Genomic DNA, 15,784 nt, shown 5'->3' on the forward strand with positions numbered 1-15,784 from the left:
CTGGGGATTGAACACAGAGCCACTCTACCACTGAGCCACATCCCAGCTCTATATTCATTCCTACGTTGATCTGACAGACTTTTGCTAAGTCACTGAAACTGGCCTCTAACTTGTGATCCTCCTGCCTCAGCCTCCCAAGCTGCTGGGGTTGCAGGCATGCGCCACGGCGCCCAGCTTCATTAACTCTTAATCTTTCTCAGCTTGGAAAAACCTCATCCTGTGAAGTCAGAGAGGAGATCACATAAGTAGATCCATCTTTGTCCTTAGTGGGCTGGGGCTGGACCATGGTTGAGAGGATGGCGAGGTCTGACTGCCCTGTTATTAGTTCACAGTTGTGTTACTACTAAGAGAGCGGGAAACCCCAGGGCTGCTCTGCCAGGCACAGTGGGGACCCTCCACTTGCTTGCCCAGCCTTGAGTTTTTCCTGGGTGGGTGCTGTCATGACAAGGACCCCAGCACCCAGGTGAGGAGGGGGCAGAAGAGTGTCCACAGCCTCCTCTGGTCTCCCAAGTTCCTCTGTTGGTGACGCGTGTCTTCTTTCCTTTTCTTTCTCTACTCTCAGTCTCCTCGGAGCAGATTGAGCAGCTGCACCGGAGGTTTAAGCAGCTGAGTGGAGACCAGCCCACCATCCGGTAAGACCTGCCGCTGGCTGGCGCGGGCACCAGGCTGGGCCTGTGGCGCTTGGGGACTTTCCTTTGTTTTTCTCTTCCCTGAGGGTAGTGGAGGTTGGAGAGCCCCCGGTGGCCCCTGTCCTGAAACAAGCCTGCAGTTGTTTAAATTCTTCTGGTCCCTTCTAAGACAAGGTGTCCCCTACCTGGAGGGGACAAGCCACTTCTGTTGTATTGGGACCAGAGACTTTTAACTGGAGTGGAGGAAGGAGAGGGGAGGAGCAGCCCCTGGGCCACCCAAGCGCCAGGACCCTGCCCACCGCTGGGTGCACAAGGTGAGTCGTGTGGTGCAGGGTGCCAGTGTGGTCCCAAGGTCCCTGTCTTGGGATTCTGCTTCCTTCCATTATTTACAGCCTCAAGTTACTGTCAAGGAAGATCGACCTTCTTGATCGTGTTTTAAAAGTTACTTTTCTAGATGCCATCCAAGTGGTATTTTTTTTTTTTAATGGGAAAGAATGCCTTGGTGGTGCCCGGGACTGGCTGAGTAGTTTGGAAGGAGGTTGGTGAGGGGGCCTTGGCGTGGAGGGGTCAGGTGGTCACAGAGTGGGCCAGAGAGCTTCAGGTCTGGCTGCAGCAAGCCCAGCTGACTGTCCCAAGGGAGCAGATTTCTACCACAGACTTTCTAACAGATGTGTCCTCAAATAAACATCCAGGGCCTCAAGGTGACAGTCACTGGAGCTTTAAAACCTTTAAATAGTCCAGGAAAACTTCCTCCTCCTTAGTAGACAGACTTAAATGTCACCTTCCTTTTATGGAAACCAACACCAACGTCTCCACCTTCTCTTGTCTGCCTGAACAAAGGCACATTGTTGCTCTAGGGCATCCTGATCTCAGAGCATCCCTTTCAACAGCCCGGATGCTGGTGGTGGCTTGGTTCTTGTGGTCTTGACTTATACAAAGTCGAGGGCAACCAGGACCAGCACCCTCAGGGCCACTCACCTGCCTGCTATTCCCACTCACCCCCAGGAGGGAGAGCCTGAGCCAAGTGTAAGCTACCCGGCCTCTCATTGGCTCTCATGGGATCACGTGTCTGAGTCTGAGCCAATCACCGTGACCAGGAGCTGGACATGCAAATTAGGCGTGCCGCCCCCCCCCCCCCCAAGCTGTGAAGGCCTGGGTCTGGCTGGTGAGAAGCTTGAGGGATGGAGAGGCAAATTCCAGGTTTGGGAAGCAAATCCCTAGTTGAATCCTTCCTGCCATTGGCTGTGTGGCTTTGGGCCAGTGGCCTGTTTCCCTGAGTCTTCTTGTGGAGTGCAAAGTGGGCATGCCGGTCCTCCCCTTTGGAGCAGATGCCTACAGATGACGGAGACCGGGCTGGGTCCTTCCGCTGCACCCTGTGGAGGAGGGTGCAGAGTGGGGCTGAGCGCTGTGGGCAGGAGCAGGCCTGGAGAGGGAGGCCGCTCGGGGTTTTGGTTCCAGTGTCTATATTGCCTCGCAGCCCAGCATGGGCTTTGGGAGAATCTTGGAAGAGTGCGTCCCATGCCAACTCGAGTGCCTGTGCAAATCACCTGGCAAGCTGCTGCGATACAGGCTTTGGCCGGGCGCGGTGGCGCACACCTGTCATCCCAGCGGCTGGGGAGGCTGAGGCAGGAGGATCACGAGTTCAAAGTCAGCCTCGGCAAAAGTGAGGCCCTAAGCACCTCAGTGAGATCCTGTCTCTAAATGAAATACAAAATAGGGCTGGGGATGCAGCTCAGTGGTCCAGTGCCCCTGAGTTCAATCCCTGGTACCAAAAAAAATTAAAAAAAAAAAAAAAAAAAGATACAGGCTTTGCCTGGGCAGGTCTGGGGTGGGCTTTGGAGTTGCGTTTCTAACTATCACTGCAAATGCTCAGCACCAAGGACAGCGCACAGTAGGTCTTCCTCCGTGGGACAGCTGCCAACTCCTCTTAAGTGACTCTGCACCGCCTCTGTGTTGACACTGACTGATTCTCTCTCTTCCCACTCCTCACCAGCAGGACAGGGGCTCAGGTGAACCCGTGGCCCTCCCCACCCTCCCCAGATCGCCTATTTGTAATAGGATATTTTGGGGACCTGACCCAAGTTCAAACTTGAAATTCACCCATGTCTCAAACACAACTTATGTGCATAGGTGAATTTCATCTCTTAACTTTGTGTGAAACTCGGTCTCATGGTGTGGTATTGTCCAGTTGCTGGTCATGTCACCAAGTCCCAGATTTCAGATTTTCTAATTAAGGATGCTCAAACCTGTGAAAAGAGCCCAGGCAAAGAGGATCTGGGGTCAACGCATGAGAACTGCCCACAGGTGAGGCTGCTGTTCTTTGAGCTTGACCTGGGTGTGGGGCAGAGGGGCGTGTCCCTTGGGTCCTGCACAGCCCCACAGGAAGCTGTAGGAACACTTGCTCTCTCTGGGTGGCAGGCGGGAAGTAGGGCTCTGAGACAGGATTGAGAGTTCAAAGCCAGTCTCAGCAAAAGTGAGCCTCTTGGTCACACAGCTTCTAAGTGGAGGAGCCAGATTTTCATCTTAACCTGCCATTTTCTACCCATGTCCTGTCTGGACCCCTCTGTCTCAAAAATCATCTCAGAACTTCTGGGGGCAGGTTGACCCTGAAGCATTTACTGCCCCGCTTCAGGACCCCACTTTTAGGTATACCCTCTTTTGGGGAGGGAAGCACCTGGGATTGAACCCAGGGCCTCACACATCCTAAGCAAGTGCTCTGCCACTGAGCTGCACACCCAGCCCTTTTGATCTTGAGACGGGTCTTTTAAGTTGCCCAGGTTAACCTCAAGCTTGCAATCCTTCTGCCTCTGCCTCCTGAATGCTGGGATTATAGGTGTGGCTTGTGGGGTTCTTCACAAGGCCCAGACCTGGGTAGTTTAAACCTCATGATGTTGAATGTGGAGTGATGTTGGGGTGGACCCAGCCCCAGGCATGCGTGGGGAAGGCAGGTGACTTCACCAAGAGCGGAGCCACTCAGGGCCACCACAAAGGGTCCTGACTTCAGGTCCTGTGGGGGCCTCCCCACCATTGCTTTTCCCTCAGAAGTCAGAGCGGGGTCACGCGTGTATGCGGAAGTCCCAGCTGCCAGGAGCGGCCAGGCACCGGGGTTCCCACTGGACTGCGTGGCCTTGGGGTTCTCCAGGATTTTCAGAGGTTCGCACCTCGGACCCATTTCACCAGTGAAGGCACTGAGGTTAGAGCAGTTCTGCCTGCACAGCCGGGCTTGGGGTTCAACTGCCATCCGCAGAGCCAAAGCCCCCAACCTGCAGTCACGTTGCTGTCCCCAGAGTTAGGTCCCTTTGCTTGTGACCTGCCGGGGTCGTGGCAGTGCTGTAGAAGTCCTCGGACAGTGAAGCTGGGGCCCTGTCACCCTCCCCAGGGCATGTCACGGTCAGGATCAATAGGTTCCCCGAGTTAGCGAGAGCTCCCTTCCCGCCACCTGGGGGGCTCCCCGTCTTTACGGAGGGGGTTTGGGAGCAGGTGTGGGAAGGGAATCTGGAGGAGTGGGGTGGTGGGATGGGGTGCAGAGGTGTCCCTGGAGCAGCTCCCCGGGTCTTGGCTTACAGGCGGCACTCACTCACGTGTGCCATGTCTAGAGATCCTCTCCCCAAGGTGTGGGATGCTGACACCATCCCTGCTCCCCGACGAGCAGGCGCCCAGGGCCTTCTGTGGGAGGTTCTAGGGCAGATCTCCTGGTAGAGGGGAAGGGGTGCAGAGGGTAGGCAGAGCCGGCGAGAGCTAGCATAGAGCAAGGCTGTTAGGTGTCATGGTGTCATAGAGGAAGGGGCAGAAAGGGTGCCACTCTTGGGACCGTGGTGGGGACAGGGGACCTCAGGATGGGCAGTCAGGGAGGGCTCCTCAGAGGAGGCCGCATCCGGGCTGAGACCAGGGGGAGGGAGGAGCTTCTGGGTGCGAAGGCCGGGAGGACCCAACTTCCCTAGCTTGAGGGTGGGAGATGGAGCGGTGGGGACAGGTCACCCGCTGTTGTATGGCTGGACAGCTTCCTGTTGTCCTTGAGCTAAAATACTCATGACTCGAAACCCCACCTGCACATTAACCGCCAGAGTTGCGCCTCCAGCAAGACAGACCCCACACTCCTGCAGCAACCCCACCTGCCTCATGTCCCAAGCGAGCCCCTCATCAGCCCTCCCAGCTGTCCCTGTCTGTCCCCAGACCTCACCATTCCAGCGGCTGAATCTCCTGAGTCTCCCCTGGTGTCCCTCTTGGGCTCACCCCTGCTTCTGCGGGCTCAGCAGACACTGCGGCTCCTCCCTCCAGGAGCCCGTGCTTGCTGTCCCCCCACTTCTCCCTGTGCACCCCCAGACTGCCATCGTCTCTTACAGCAGCACCCTGAAGCCTGATCTCTGGTCCCCCTGTGTCCTCAGGTGATGGGCTGGGCCTTGCCTGGGTGCCCACCTGCTAGATGAGATGCTGTCCCTGCCTTGGAGAGCCGGGGGCCTCAGATTCCCACAGGGGAACATCAGACAGCGCAGGGCGGGGACTTGGTGGAGCTGGGCGGGGGAGGACGGATGGCCTTGCTGGATGGGGAGCCCTGGGCCTGCAGAGAGCGGGGGCTGAGAATCTGGGGCCTCGCTGGGGGCTTGGCTTGCAGCCTCCGTGGGGTTAAGCCGGACTCGGGGCCCAATGTGCAGGGACGGTTGCAGCTGCGCTGGCCCCAGCGGCCTCTGGACACCAGCCCACACCGCGGCTCCGGAGGGGCCAGCAGCCTTCACTGGTGATTTTAATCTCGTTTCCCCCTGGGCCAGATGCCTGTCCTGCCTGTCCCTGGTTCCTCAGGGAGCAGATGCCACTCTCCTCCCGCCCCCTCTCTTTTTGTGCTGGGGATGGAACCCAAGACTTGGCACCTATGGGCAAGAGCTCTACCACCGAGCCACAACCCCGATCCCGTCTCTTCCACTTTAAGTTAAAATGCACAGCCCAAGGGAAGGAAGTGGCCAGGGGAGGAAGCGGCCTGGAGGGTGAGAGCAGGCGGAGGACAGAGCCCTCGCGCTGGCTGTGTGACTGCAGGTTAGTCACTTTGCTTCTCTGGGCCTCGCCACGTTGCTGTGGGTGTGTGGACGCGTGGTTAAACCTCACAGCGACTGGCACAGCCTGGCGTGGCAAGAGCACTTCAGGGCTTGAGCTCCCCAGAGGAGGTGTGGGTCCCCTGGGCCCTCGTGGGCCAACCCCACGATCTGATGTCCCCTGGGGCAGCGCTGGTGGACGCTGGTCGCTGTAAGTTGTCTCTGGTCCCAGCCTGGGCTCCGAGGAGAGGCAGAGCACAGTCCCCTGGCAGGACACCTCCGCCTGGCCAGTTCAACCTGCCCAGAGGGCACCTGGGGGTGGGTGGGGAGGAGGGGAGGACAGGCTGACACCGGGGTCGATGGCACTGAAAGCCTTTCCCAGGCCCCGGGCTCTGGGCTGCTGGTGGGTCAGAGGCTGGCAGGTGTCAGGTGTCCCTGACAGAGACCTTGCAGCCCCATAACCACTGAAGCTAGGGAACAGCACCTCCCTCCCTCCTTCCCACTGCTCTCCTCCCTGGGCCTGGACAGCTGGTCCCGGGGAAGGAGCTGGGCCTGGCACTGGACACCCAGGGTCCCCCTCCACAGGCACTTGTATTCCCTGGCCTGAAAACTGGCATCTGTGGTGCACTCAGTATACAGCAGGTGCTAAGTGTGTCACTAAATTGGTCACATGAGCTGCACACAGACCGTGTGAGACTCCTGTTTCCAGAGGAGGAGACTGTGGCTCAGAGAGGCAGAGTCGCTTGACCAGGGTAGCAGAGCAGTGCGCGGCCCAGGCGGATGCCAGGAGCTGGGCTCTGGGCCTCTCCATCAGGCCCCAGCAGGAGAGCCGGAGGCTCTGGGTGCCCTGGGCCGCCTGCTCGCAGGGTGGCTTCATCCTGTCCCCCCCCCCCAGTTCCCTCTCCTGCTCTGCAGGTCCATTTCTCAGTCAGGGATGGGGACTTTGAGAAATGCAGGGCAGGGTGGCATGGGGGTCCCGCATGGCGGTCCCGTGTGACACTCCAACCCCAGCTGGCTGAGCTGGACAGGTCGTGGAACCTCTCTGTGCCACACCTGTTAGGTCAGGGACCACAGAGCCACCATGAGGCGCTTCCGGGTAGCGGGGGCCTGGCCAGGTCACTCGCACAGAGAACACGAGCTGTCGCTGTCCGTCAACCATTCGTGACTTTGTGGACTGATTGTCTCCCCTGGTAACCTCGGCTTGTTCCTCTCCAGGGCCTGGCCTGTCTGCCCCGTGTCCTGTGGTCCCCTCCAGCCAACTGGAAGGTGGGAGGGCAGCACCCTGTCCTAGCACATGGGGACCTGATGTGCCCAGAGAAGAGTACCCGGGAGGGACTCTCGTGGCGGGGACTGCCCAGCAGAGCGTTCCCAGCCCAGGCCCCCTGTGCTCCCCGGTCACTGCCCCCGGGAGCTGGCCTCACCCTGACTGCTAGCTGTGGGGTTCCTGGGCACGCTCTGTGCCCTGGTGTGAATGGAGTCCTAGCTCAGGGCTCCTTCTGTGAGAGTTCAGGGAGGTTTGTAAATAGTGTCATGGAGATTTAATGTAGATATTGAACAATTCGTCTGTTTAAAGTCTGAGATCGAGTTTAGAACCTCTTATAAAAGACACCCCAGAGCCATTCACCATCACCTGGCCCCCCGGAAGCCAGTGCTGTGCTTCCCGTCTCCGGATTCACCTCTTCTGGGCATTTTAGACGATTAACGTCATGCGTGTGGCCTGCGTGTCTCTCCTTTACTTAGCAGGATCTTTCTGGGGTTCGTGGGGTAGCCATCCTCTGTGGTGGGCTTGGTTTGGTCTGGAGATGGGGGTCTTGCTAAATTGCCCAGCCTGGCCTCGAACATGTGATCCTCCAGCCTCAGCCTCCCGAGTAGCAGGGACTACAGGTGGACACTCCCACGCCTGGCTTACTTCGTCCCTTTTTATGGTCCCCAAATTTCCATTATTTTTTTATGACTGCCTAACATCCCGACACTCTGGGCCAACTGCTCTGAGTGCCTCCTCCCTCGGAATGGGCTCCTGCACTGACGCGGTCTCCAGAGTTTGGCCATTTGCCACCAGCAAGCCCAGCCACGAGGGAAGGACAAGCAGCCTCTTGGGGGTGAGGAAAACTGAGGGGATCCAGGAGGCAGCCTGGTCCTGCTCACGCCTGTGTCTGCCTAGCCTCGGGCCCCCCGTGAGGGGCGGGCAGCGTGGGCTGAGCCATGTGCTTGGGGCATGGCTCATACCTCGCCCAGCACGAGTCTGCCCAGGGTTGGAGTCCCAAGGCTCACAACTGTCTTCCCACCTCCCCGGCTGTGCATGTCACCTTGTTCCTCAGGAGCAGCAGCCTGTGCCCTAGGTCCCTCCTGAGGTCACTGTCCATGGGCATCCAGAGCCCAGGCAAGAGGTGAACAGGAAGCAGCTTCCAAGAACAGGGAAGGAGGACAGGCAGGTGAAGGGTGTAGCGGTGCCTGAGCCCCAGCCTGGGGGAGCCGTGCCCGCTCCAGGGCACCCTCACTGGAAACGCACGCTCCCTGCCCCAAGCCCACAGGTGGTGGTTTTGAAAAACAGCTTTACTGAAATCAAATTCACCTGCCACGTAGCTCACCCATTAAAATGCAGGATTCAGAGGGGTTTAGTGAGAGTCGTGCATCAGGCACCACCATCAAGCCCAGAACATGTATGTCACCCCAAGAAGAAGCCAAATTCTTTCAGATGTCACTTTCCATCCTCCAACCCCAGCCCCTGGCAACCCTGTTCTGTGTCATGGACTAGCCTGCTCTGGACACTTTATCTAAGTACAGTCAGGGCATATGTGACCATTTGTGACTGGCTTCTTTCACTTGCCATCATGTCTTTGAGGCTCCTCTGGGAGGTAGCAGGAATCGTTGCCCCTTAGGGCTGAGTCGTAGTCCTCTGAATGGACATACCACAGTCTGCCCTTTCACCAGCCCGCAGACATCTGGATCCTCTCTCCTCTGGCTACTGTGAGTGATGTTGCTGTGAAGTACAGGTGTTCAGTTCTCCTGGGCTCATACCTAGGCATGTGGTGCTGGGTCATGTGGTGACTGTTGGCTCTTGAGGAACTCAGACTATTTCCCAAAGCTCCCAGCCAGCATCCTGCTGCTCAGAGCCCAGAGCAGGCAAAGTAGGGGTTCCCTTCCTGGGGCCTGAGGACAGGCATCCAGAATGGGGTACACACCCTTTGTGTCTGCACGAATGTCCAGTCTCTCTCAGATTCTCAAGTCTCCAGGTGGGCAGAGGGGACGTGAGGCCCATTTCAACCCTCTCTTAACTCTGAGCTCTTCCTCGCGAGGCCTGCTGGGGATGGGGCCGTGCAGCTGGGCACGTGAGGGTGACACTGGCTGACGTGTGCTTTCTTCTTGTTCTTTCCCTGGCGTTTCTCCTCTTGGAAACCAGCAAGGAGAACTTCAACAACGTCCCAGACCTGGAGCTCAACCCGATCCGATCCAAAATCATCCGTGCCTTCTTTGACAACAGGTGGGCTCTCTCCCCTCAAAGGACAGATGGAGGGTCACCTTGTCCTTTGTGACTTGTGGCACCTGTGTGCTCAGAGCAGCCTCGTGAACCAACACAGATTGTGGGGCTATGTTGAATTGGGCGGCCGATGGTTCTAGATTCATAGCTGGGCCACTCTGGGCAGCTTACTGGGTCTCTCTGGGTGTTCTATGTTAGTCATCTCTGGTTTGTAACAAATGGCTCAAACTTGGTAGTTTTTTTTTTCCTTTCCTTTGTGGTACTGGGGGTGGGACACAGGGCCTCAGGCATGCTAAGTCCAGAGTCCCATCCGCAGCCCCAACTTGGTGTTTCTCTCTCATCATTTCTGTGGTCAGGGATCCAGCTGCAAATGAGCCCAGGCTCTTATGAACTTAGCCAAGGCGTCAGCTGGGGTGAAGTTACACCTGGGGGAGGCTGGGCTGCCAGCTTCCTTCCTGTGGCCGCTGGGAGGCATCTTGGGGGCCTCACAGATGGCAGCTGGCTTCCTCCAGAGTGACATGCCCAAATGAGGGGTCCCAAGGTGGAAGCCCCACAGTTTGTGACTCATCTCTGAAGACACGTCGCCTGACTATTGCTGTGACTGCACTAGAAGTGAGCCACCAGGCCACCCCGCAGCTGAGGCGGTGAGGCCCCTGATGTCCAGTCCACGTGGGCCTCTGGTTTGGGGACCTAGGGTTGAAGGCTGGATAGGAGGACGGGAAAGCGGGCACCTGGCAGGAGCGTGTGAGTGTGTGTGCGTGTGCCTGGCGTTCACACAGGGGTGTGTGTGCACGGCCGCGAAGGCTCAGATGCGCACCTGAGCAGGTGAACTTGGCCCGGGCCCGAGGACACGCCTCTGCAGCAGGACAGGGAGGCTGGTGCGTCTGCGCAGCACTGCGGAAACTAAGGCGAGCCAAGTGGTCGTGGAGATGAGCCCAGGGAGACGGCCCGCGACTGTGAGCCTGGGTGGAGTGTGGCCAGGCAGGTTGGGGCATGGTGGACCTCCTGGAGGGCGAGACGCAGCTTGTCCTGATCAGACGGCGCTTCACAGGCGCCTACGTGGGTCCAGGTGCAAGACCTGAGCTTTTTACTGCTCTTGAGCAAAACCTGGCCCAAGGCCACGTGGCTCTCAGCAGTGGACTCAGAATTGAGTGGGTCACGTTCCCCCACTAAATACAAATGTGTCCCCGGGTACAGGTGGCACAGAAGTGGGGGGAAAGGCGGTTGTGCAGGGAATGGAGAGAGACCCAGGGGTGGGGGCGGGACGCAGGGCAGGTTCCAGAGTTGACATGGGAGCTACACCTGGAAGGAGGGCGGCCCAGCGGGCAGTTGTAGGTCATCTCCCCTGCCCCCTCCCGGACGCAAGCAGCAACGGGTCAGCACCTGTAAGGTTCTGAACACGGGGAGGGGCCTCAGTGTCCCTCTGCAACCCGGCGTCCATTCTTCACCTCCCTGGAACACGACTGGAGGAATGTCCAGGGTTTTCAGGGGTCTCAGTCCTTTCGAGGTGAGGCAGGACAACGTGGCAGAGGAGTGTGGTGGAGGGAAGCCGCTCACACGGTGATCAGGAGGCAGAGAGCCCGGGTGGCCACTTCGGCCAAGCGGTTAGGGCGTGGGCGGACGCAGCCAGGCTGGTACCTCCCTCTGGCCAGAGGACAAGAGGGCACACCCTTGGGACAAGGACTCCTCACTCAGAGGGTGGGAAGTTCTGCAGAGCTGACCGAGGGCCACTGTGGGCAGTGTGGACTGAAGGATAGAGGGGGGACGTCAGTCCATCAGGCAATGTTAAGGGTCCAGAGGTGGACATCGAACCCAGCGGCCGTGTCCAGGGAGGACGTCAGGCAGGGGCCAGCTCTTGGGGGCTCTGGGGAGGAAGCGATCCAGGAAGGGGTGCTAGGGGCCAGCCCAGGCGGCAACTGGGGGTCACTAAGAACTGGGGGGGTGACGGGGTTCGGTTTGCATTTTGTGAAGCCCATTCTGGCTGCACCAGGAGCTGAGCGAGGGGTGAAGCCAGGAAAGGCCGCGTGTGGGCGGCCAGTGGCAGGAGTTGAGGGGAGGCCGGGCCTGGAGCCGTGGGGGGCTCACCATGCACCTTCCCTACGGAGTCACCATCAGATGACCCCAGGGACCTTTGGGGCTGCTCACAGCTCTCAGGATACTGAGGTTTTGAACCGGTGGCCGAGTACAGGGGCTGGCGAGCTCTCTGTGGAGGACGCGGGCCCGGGGCGGGGAAGGTCCGAGGCTCTGCAGGCCATGGAGCCCTGCTGCTCTCCTGCCATCTGGACGGTGCGTCCCAACAGGGTCGTGTCTTATGAATGCTGACATTTAATCTTTGTGTCGTTCTCACTTGTCAGGAAATATCATTTTGAATTTATTTTATTTTTTTTTACAAAATTTGTTTTCTTTTAGCCATTTAAAACCAAGAAAATGCCCCTTACCAGACAGGCCGTACAAAAATAAGTGACATACAAAATGAGTGACAGGCCCCGTTGGGCCCTCGGGCTCTAGTTGCTGACCCCTGAGATAAAGGGAAGGGTGGGTTGGGCGAGTCAGTGGATGGCTTGGTGCCTCAGTTTCCCCACCTCCTGGTGCCCACCACAGTCCCCCGGGCGTCCCTCCCTGGTGGCCCTCCTCCACGGCTCTCGGTGTCCGCCTCTTCCCAGCCCCGTGGATGGTGAGCTCTGGCAGGTGCTGGGCTTTGGACTCCTGGGCCCCCCGGGGACCCCACGGACCAGGTTCTCGGGATACAGAACCAGATGGGACAGTGTCGAGGGCCAAGTTCTGAGGAGATGTGGCCGTGGAAGGACGAGGTCCCGTCTGTAACTGAATAACCCCCCCACCTCATGTCCCGCAGGAACCTGCGCAAGGGGCCCAGCGGCCTGGCCGACGAGATCAACTTTGAGGACTTCCTGACCATCATGTCCTACTTCCGGCCCATCGACACCACCCTGGGCGAGGAGCAGGTGGAGCTGTCTCGGAAAGAGAAGCTGAGATGTGCGTCCCCGAGGCCCCCGGCTGCCACCTCTTCAAATCCCTGCGGCAGGAGGGTGGGCCATGCGTGGAAGGGAGGGAGCGCTCGTGTCCTTGTGTGGCCAGTCCCTAAAAGGGCAGGTTGTGCGTGTCCCTCCTCCCAAGTCACATCCGGCGGTCTTGTGGCTTTCTGGGACTTGAAGGAGCCACAGGTTTCGATTCAGCCACTCCAGTCAGTGGCTCAATGGCCCTTGAGCTCAAACCTGGACGTGGAGGTGCCATTTACAGACACATGTGGCACCAAGGACTCGGAGCCCCTAGTGCAAGGGTGACGCTCCCCCGGCAGGGTCTGCAGAAGGCCAGCCTGCGTCCTGGAGGAGCCACCAATGTCCCCTGACTCGAGGGGACGTGTGCTCCTGGCCAGACAGAGGGCAGGGTCCAAGCCATGGCCTGAGTCACATCTCCTTTGTCCTCGGTGGACTTTCCCATGACTCCGACATCCCTGTCCACCACAACCCGGGCTCAGTCTCACCATCAGGAAAATGTCAACAGGGGCCTTGGCTGTGTTTAGCACTGGCGTGGGCACAAGGGGCTGGTGGGATCGCTGGGCTGATGTCCGGGGCCTCCTGGGCCGCTCTGACCAGGCGGGCACCTGCGTCCACCCAGCTTTCCACTTGCCCTGCAGGCTGGGTGGGGGGCCCCAGGGGCTGTGGAGTCAGGTGGACACAGATCCAAACCTAAGGTTTGGCCACCTGAGCTTGGACCGGCCTCAGCAGCTGTCTGTGGATGGGTCTCTGGCAGCCCTGACCCCCAGGCTTGGGGACCAGGGGTGGTGGAGAGCTCTGCTCAGGCCTGGCCTCTGGTCGATGCTGGATGAGTGGCCAGCACAGAGCAGCTGGGGAGCTCAGGGCTGAGCGAGGGGTGGTGGGGAGTGGCCACCTCCTTTAGCTCCTCACCTCTGCTGGGCCACAGGCCACAGGATGCTGGTGTCGTAAAGAGGGAAATAGAGACGCTGCTGCCCCTGCTGCCCCTGGGGGCCAGCTCTGCCTTCTTCAGCCTCGCAAGACCCCGAGGGAGACACTGTTTTCCCACTTCACAGATGGGGAAACTGAGGCTCAGAGAAGTTAAGTCACTTGCCCGAGGTCAAGGCACCCCACTGGGCAGTGGTCAGTCGGCCCCCTGGCCTGTGCTCTTGACCCCTAAGGTTTTGGCCTGAGGTTTCATGGGTGACTGGGTGCGGTGTAGCTCTCAGAGAGCGGGCGGGGCCAGACTCTCCTAACTGAGCCCTCCCCTGGCTGCCCCCAGTTCTGTTCCACATGTACGACTCGGACAGCGACGGCCGCATCACCCTGGAAGAATATCGAAATGTAAAGTATGCTCTTCTGCCCTGCCCGGCTCCCTGCCCCTCCACCTGGGTGGGGGCCCCAGGTCACCGCCTCTGCCCACCTGCAGGTGGTGGAGGAGCTGCTCTCTGGAAACCCCCACATCGAGAAGGAGTCGGCCCGCTCCATCGCTGACGGGGCCATGATGGAGGCGGCCAGCGTGTGCGTGGGGCAGATGGTGAGCGCCCTGGGGGCCCAGCCCCGTCCCTCCCACCAAGGGCCGCTCTCCCTGGGGTCCGCGGACGCGTCACTGGGTGTGGTGCGGCAGGAAGGCCTGGCCTTGAACAGCTCCCAGGCCCCTCCGGCTTTCCCTGACCCCTAGGAGACTTCAGGTCCCAACCCCCGGGGGGGGGGGGTGCAACACAGGGGTGCAGAGATCACGTCCTCACGGCTTGGGGTCCAGCAGGTCCCACTGCGGCCTTCCCGCCCAAGGCCGCCTGAGGGCTGGCACTTGCAGGGCCCCCGGCCGTCAGCCCTGCTTTGTGTGGTCTCTGGCCTTTAGGCAGGGTCGGCAGGGGCTGTCCCTTGGGCTGGGAGCGACCTGGTCTGGGGTCAGACCAAAGGGCTGAAGGGGGCCCAGTGGGTCAGTGAAGCAGAGGGGCCGGTCCTCCCTGAGCTCCTCGTTGGCCCCATTCCACTGGGAAACCCGAGGCTCAGCGCAGGGAGAACCCGGCAGAGCCCACGCCCTTTTCTGAGCAGGATGGACCCTCTTGCAGGGCTGGGTACAGCCACCAGCCGGTAGCCGTGGCCCCAAGCCCCAGAGGGCTGCGCAGGCGGTCAGGTGACATCCCGATGGGTGCAGTGGGTGGTGCTGATGTTCTCGCCTCTTGGCACCGCGGGGCTGTGTCTGGACACCTTGATGCTGTGTCGGCCCAGCCTGGGCGCAGGGGGTTTCCTGCTCTTTGTGGCGAGTTCCCCGGCCAGCTGCTGGGCCAGCCCCAGGGCGCAGGGCGGTCATCTCACGGCCTGAGTTTCATCTGTCTGCTTCTCGGCCCAGAGGGAGCCCTGGCCTTGGTGAAGCCACCCACTCAGCAAATCAGCCGCTGCAGGAAGGCTGCGACCTGGGGCGAGCGGGATCCCCGCCGGCTGAGGAGCCAAATTCCCACTTGATTTAATTACATTCTCCTTCAAATCGCTCCTGCCCCACTCCAGCTTCAATTGGCGACAGTTTTCTTAATTTGGGGAAATGAAATTGCTGGCAGCTGGCATCTGCTGGGCTGCATCGAATCAGAGTGGCCAGGGAGTTGGCCGGCTTCCCCAGCCTGTGTCCCGCAGGACCCGACAGGTGGGGACAGGCCCCTGTGCGCAGAAGCCCGCGCACGTCTTCCTTTGGGCCTTGTGGGTCCTGGGTGGGCCTTTCCCGTGTTTTCTGATGTCAAGGTCACAGATAAACAGCGTGCACTCAGTGCCATCAGGCCTCTGAGGACGCTCCATATTTCTGACAGCGCCACCTGCCAGAGACAATCGGTCCACTGTCCTCCCCTTAATGGACTTGCCAAGCCAGTTATGAACTTGGCGGTGACTTCTTTCCTGAGTGCTGCCCGGCAGGCTGTGCTCCGTGGCGTGGCCTGGTGGGGACTTCAGCTGGGCAGCTTCCTCGTCCCAGCCCGTCTACCCTCTTTCTTGCCTTCCCCACTATCCAGCCCCTGTGGATCTCTGTCACCCTTCAACAGACTCGGGACCCAGGGGACAGGGTGGCCACTTTTTTCCATGCTCATGAGAGGGAAGAGGAGGAAGGAGCCCTGGGGACAGGGCCGGCCCAGGCCAGAGGACAGCTAGTGGTTTTATAAATGTGTTTAAAAGTAAAGCAGCAGCCGGGAAGGGGCACAGTCCTGCCCACAGAGGACCCTCCGGAACTGTCCCCAGCAGTGGCCTTTGCACCCCGAGGCGTCATCTGTAAGGCGGGTTTGAGGATGGAGCCCACCTTGGGCTGTGTCAGGGTGGTATTGTCACCGTAAAGCTTTGATCTTATGGCTGGGGACACCCGGAACGTTAGCCTATGTTTTCTTAGATGTGCGGGGTGTGAGGCCCTGAGGCTTGGTCTCTCCTTGCCCTTCGCCCACCCACTCCTTCCCCTCTCTACAGGGAACCCCGCTGACTTTCCTACAGAAGCCCAAATATTACTTGTATGTCCTTGATACTTTGTTATTTTTATGTTTTTTTAAAATATATTTTTTAGTTGCAGAGGGACACTGATACCTTAGTTTATTTATTTGTATGTGGTGCTGAGGATCAAACTTAGAGCCTCACACGTGCCAGGCAAGCGCTCTACCGCTGAGTCGCAGCCCCGGGGGCGGGGGG

General features: G+C 59.3%; 1 protein-coding gene across 3 annotated transcripts in view; it reads left to right on the forward strand.

Moving 5' to 3' along the window:
- Positions 1-15,784, forward strand: part of Tesc (tescalcin) — a 35,390-nt gene that overhangs the window by 17,209 nt on the left and 2,397 nt on the right. Inside the window, exons 2-6 of one of the 3 annotated variants that reach the window (XM_048785654.1) lie at positions 563-632; positions 9,054-9,134; positions 11,986-12,125; positions 13,407-13,473; positions 13,554-13,661. In XM_048785654.1, coding sequence (XP_048641611.1) covers positions 563-632; positions 9,054-9,134; positions 11,986-12,125; positions 13,407-13,473; positions 13,554-13,629 — 434 coding nt within the window. In that variant the 3' untranslated portion in view covers positions 13,630-13,661. The remainder of the gene's footprint in view (positions 1-562; positions 633-9,053; positions 9,135-11,985; positions 12,126-13,406; positions 13,474-13,553; positions 13,662-15,784) is intronic. The other 2 variants (XM_048785652.1, XM_048785653.1) reach the window with 2 other exon arrangements.

Source organism: Marmota marmota, unplaced genomic scaffold (genome assembly GCF_001458135.2).
Source record: "Marmota marmota marmota unplaced genomic scaffold, marMar, whole genome shotgun sequence".
NCBI lineage: Eukaryota > Metazoa > Chordata > Mammalia > Rodentia > Sciuridae > Marmota > Marmota marmota.